Source organism: Macaca nemestrina, chromosome 12 (assembly GCF_043159975.1).
Source record: "Macaca nemestrina isolate mMacNem1 chromosome 12, mMacNem.hap1, whole genome shotgun sequence".
Lineage (NCBI taxonomy): Eukaryota > Metazoa > Chordata > Mammalia > Primates > Cercopithecidae > Macaca > Macaca nemestrina.
This window is the reverse complement of record NC_092136.1, coordinates 47,196,157-47,199,867: the sequence shown is the minus strand read 5'-3', so window position 1 is coordinate 47,199,867 and position 3,711 is coordinate 47,196,157. Positions and strand designations below refer to the sequence as shown.

The window sequence follows — 3,711 nt, the reverse complement described above, 5'->3', positions numbered from 1 at the left end:
ATACAGTAGCTACATAGTTCATTGGGTGGTCACAAACTTGGCTACAGAATCACTCACCATGAAGACGAAACTTTAAATGACAAAGCAGGGAGGCAATGGTACACTGTATCTTTCCCTTTAATCCTAAAGTTATCAGGTATATAGTTTGGACCTGCCACTGTGCTGCTTTCTGATGAAAACACTTATGGTTCACTGAGGCCTAGAAAGGAAACAAATTTAGTAGGGTTGGTAGGAGAGTATCACCTTGGACCTTTCACAGATAAGTTACTCAAATCCTTTAACTTCAAATATTTCAAAATTTAGATTTCTATTTGGTATATCCCCATATTAATTCACTTCATATGCTGTAGAATAATACTAATTTCAACTTAAGATGGATTTTATGTTTTTTTTGCTAAATGAAAAGTTGGGCTTATTAAGGTTTCATGGATCTTTCCTAAAGTTCAATAAAGGAGAGAAAAATTATGCAACAAATTTTATTTAGCAGTCCCAACATTCAGCACAAAAAGTTTACAGAGGATAGAAAGTGCATTAATAAAAGCCAGTCTTTACCAAAAGAAAACAGAAAATATATTATTGATTCAAAATATTTTACACTTGAATGATAAACTGCAATAACTTATTCTGGGCACCTACTGATAAGAGAAAGGAAGAGAAGAAAAGAATACTTTAAGAAGAGCTCAACTTCCAGCTGGTATCAGAGAAGTCAGTAGAGGTCACTGAGACCGGCAGTCTTTCTTGCTTTTTGCATTAGTGCCCTCAGCTGGAACTGTTTACGGGACAGAAGACGTACATGCTGGGAGGGGGAAAAAATTTGAATAGTTTAGAATGGCTTTGATTTAGGCCCAGTCATAAAATATCAGACAATTTGTAACCTAGATAGGATCTAAGAACCCTAACTCAACCTGTCAACCTTTGGAAAGAATACCTCATTACATGTGGCTTTTAAACTTCATCTTATAAAGGCTTACTCAACAGGGAAAGCATTACATTGCAGGATCTGGCTCAGGAGTTTGACTTACACTTTCTTTTCCTAAGCCATGCCACTCAAGCAAGAGATTGTACAGAAAGAGAGTCCTCTCTTGGGTCTCTGGTTTACATCCAGCCATTCTTGTGGTTATACCACTTCTGAGGCACATGGTTTGGCCATTCCCCCACAGTGAGGAGATAGGCAAGATCAGCACATGACCTGACCTGGCTCCAGCTGCAGCTGGATCAAATATCCCAAGGGTGGCTGCTATTATTCCTAAAACCATGTTCTCCATGACCCAAGAGACAGCAGTAGCCAAACTTCGCTTACTAGATTTTCCTCTGTACAACAGCATTAAGCTTGAGACAACTTTCATTCAAGAGGGTTTGAAAGGACAGCCTGATACCTTGAAGGGCTGTCTGATGTGGGAAAACTGGTCGAAAGTTATATAACTCTAAGAAAATTAACAGATAAAAAATGGAGGTGGCACAATCAGTGATCTCAGGTGGTATGACCTCAAAGAACCAATGGAAATCTGATCGTGCCTCCTGATCCACCCAGGCACAGAATTACACTCATCTTAATGCTGCCTGGTGGATAGAGAACTGCAGCCACCAGCCCACTTTTCTTCCCCTGCTCAGATCAATCCTCAGTACTCTGTAGGTAAAAAGATGGCACAAAACCCTACATCTCATTTGCTGTCTTTTGGGAAGATAAAGAATCTTAATTCACACTACAGAGAAACTCTCTTGGTTTGTGGTTTGCAAGGTCAGGGTCTCTACAGCCCAAGTTAAAAAATCTTGGAAAGTAAAATGAAGACATACCTTCAGGAAGACATCCAGGTCTATCACTCCCCTTCTCAAGGCTTCTCCCAAGTAAAAGATAGTGTCTTCAATAGCGTTTTCTTCTGCATACAAATTCAGGATCTGTTTGTATAAGGGAGCTGTGGGAATGATAACTTCATCGATATCATTGTTTTCAGACTGATTTTCCATTTTCTCCAGAGCAGAACTGAGTTCTTCATCCTTCTTTTTCAAAAGTTCTATGTTTTTATCAACCTCAGCCTGAAAACAGAACAGTCCAAGCATTATTAATTGTACATAATTATCCACTTATCAGACATCTACAACACTTCACAGAAAAAGGTGGGCTAATAACCATGTTTAAATAACTCATGGATGAGAATCATGTTTCAAATAGCACCCTGGTCAAAGGTAGAGGAAAAGATGTGATCTATGCTGAGTGAAATACAGTAATGATGGAGATATCCTGAGCTGACCACTTTCAGCGACGGTAACAAGCTTGTCACTTGTCAGTGACAAATGATCCTGCAAACTAAGCCGTCAGACAAGATACTTTCCAGCAGAAGGTTCCTTTACATAGAAAATCATAAGAGGTTTTTCTTCTCAGCAAGTAGGCATCTGCCATAGGAGAGTAACTTTCCCGTCTATGAAGAGGATTCAATGCAGAGAGGCCCAAATGTCTGTATTCTAATCACAAAGTATCACACGCAGGTGATGGCTGTAGGCTCTGAGTTGTATTGGTGTCACTTTCCTGAATTCTAAAAATTGGCTACTTCGAAGCTCATTTTATAATCTAGAACCACTTTGTAAGGCTAATGGGTACACACAAATCACTTTCCACAGCGCCCTCAACCTTCTAAGAATTCTTGACTCTTCCATCAAAAAGGCACATTTACTGGAATAAATTCTCCTTCATGGGGATGAAAATGGAGCATGAAATTGGCATTTCAATTATGCTGATGCCTCCACTTTATCATCATTAAGCAAAGCCACAGGGCTGACTTACACATGGACTCTCCAAGGCACAGCTGTCTGTTATAAATATGAGAAAGCTTAAAGAGCTGAAGGTTGCATATGCTATGTTTATATGTAGCTCTTTAGCCAACCAAGTATCTCTGGATTATTGTGAAAGTTCCCCGAACATACTTTTAAAGATGGCTCACACAACCTTTGGAAACAATAAAACAGTACTGTCCTTTTAAGTCTGCACCTAAGATGTAGAGATCTTTAGCATGGCTTAGAGCTCTCAACTTATTTCCTAGTAACTGGCAACATCAACCACTCAAACAGTCCTCCGTTGGGTTAAAACATCATTTCTTAGGGCAAAGGTGTGTTATGGTCTGGCTGTGTCCCCACCTAAATCTCAACTTGAATTTTATCTCACAGAAAGGGACCTGTGAAGGGGCGGAGGCGGTAATGGAATCATGGGAGCCGGTCTTTCCTATGCTATTCTCATGATAGTGAATAAATCTCACAAGATCTGATGAGTTTATCAGAGGTTTCCACTTTTGCTTCCTCCTCATTTCCTCTTGCCACCACCATGTAAGAAGTGCCTTTTGGTTGGGTGTGGTGGCTCATGCCTATAATCACAACACTTTGGGAGGCCAAGGTGGGCAGATCACTTGAGATCAGGAGTTCGCGACGAGCCTGGCCAACATGATGATACCCCGTCTCTACTAAAAAATACAAAAATTAGCCAGGCATGGTGACAGGCACCTGTAATCCCAGCTACTCAGGAGGCTGAGGCAGGAGAATCGCTTGAACCTGGGGAGTAGAGGTTGCAGTGAGCCGAGATCATGCCACTTCACTCCAGCCTGAGCAAGAGTGAGACTCTCTCAAAAAAAAAAAAAAAAAAGAAATGCCTTTTCCTTCCCACCATGATTCTGAGGCCTCCCCAGCCATGTGGAACTGTAAGTCCAATTAAACCTCTTTTTCTCC

At 40.7% G+C, this 3,711-nt stretch overlaps 1 protein-coding gene across 3 annotated transcripts in view; it reads right to left on the bottom strand.

Annotated features, from left to right (window-relative positions):
• Positions 1–99: 99 nt before the first annotated feature.
• LOC105486984 (tumor susceptibility 101) overlaps positions 100–3,711 on the bottom strand; it is a 52,494-nt gene continuing 48,882 nt past the window's right edge. For 2 of the 3 annotated variants that reach the window (XM_011750212.3, XM_011750213.3), the window contains 2 exons: positions 1,795–2,034; positions 100–796 (listed from right to left, as the gene is read on the bottom strand). In XM_011750212.3, coding sequence (XP_011748514.1) covers positions 707–796; positions 1,795–2,034 — 330 coding nt within the window. In that variant the 3' untranslated portion in view covers positions 100–706. The remainder of the gene's footprint in view (positions 797–1,794; positions 2,035–3,711) is intronic. The other variant, XM_071074984.1, reaches the window with a different exon arrangement.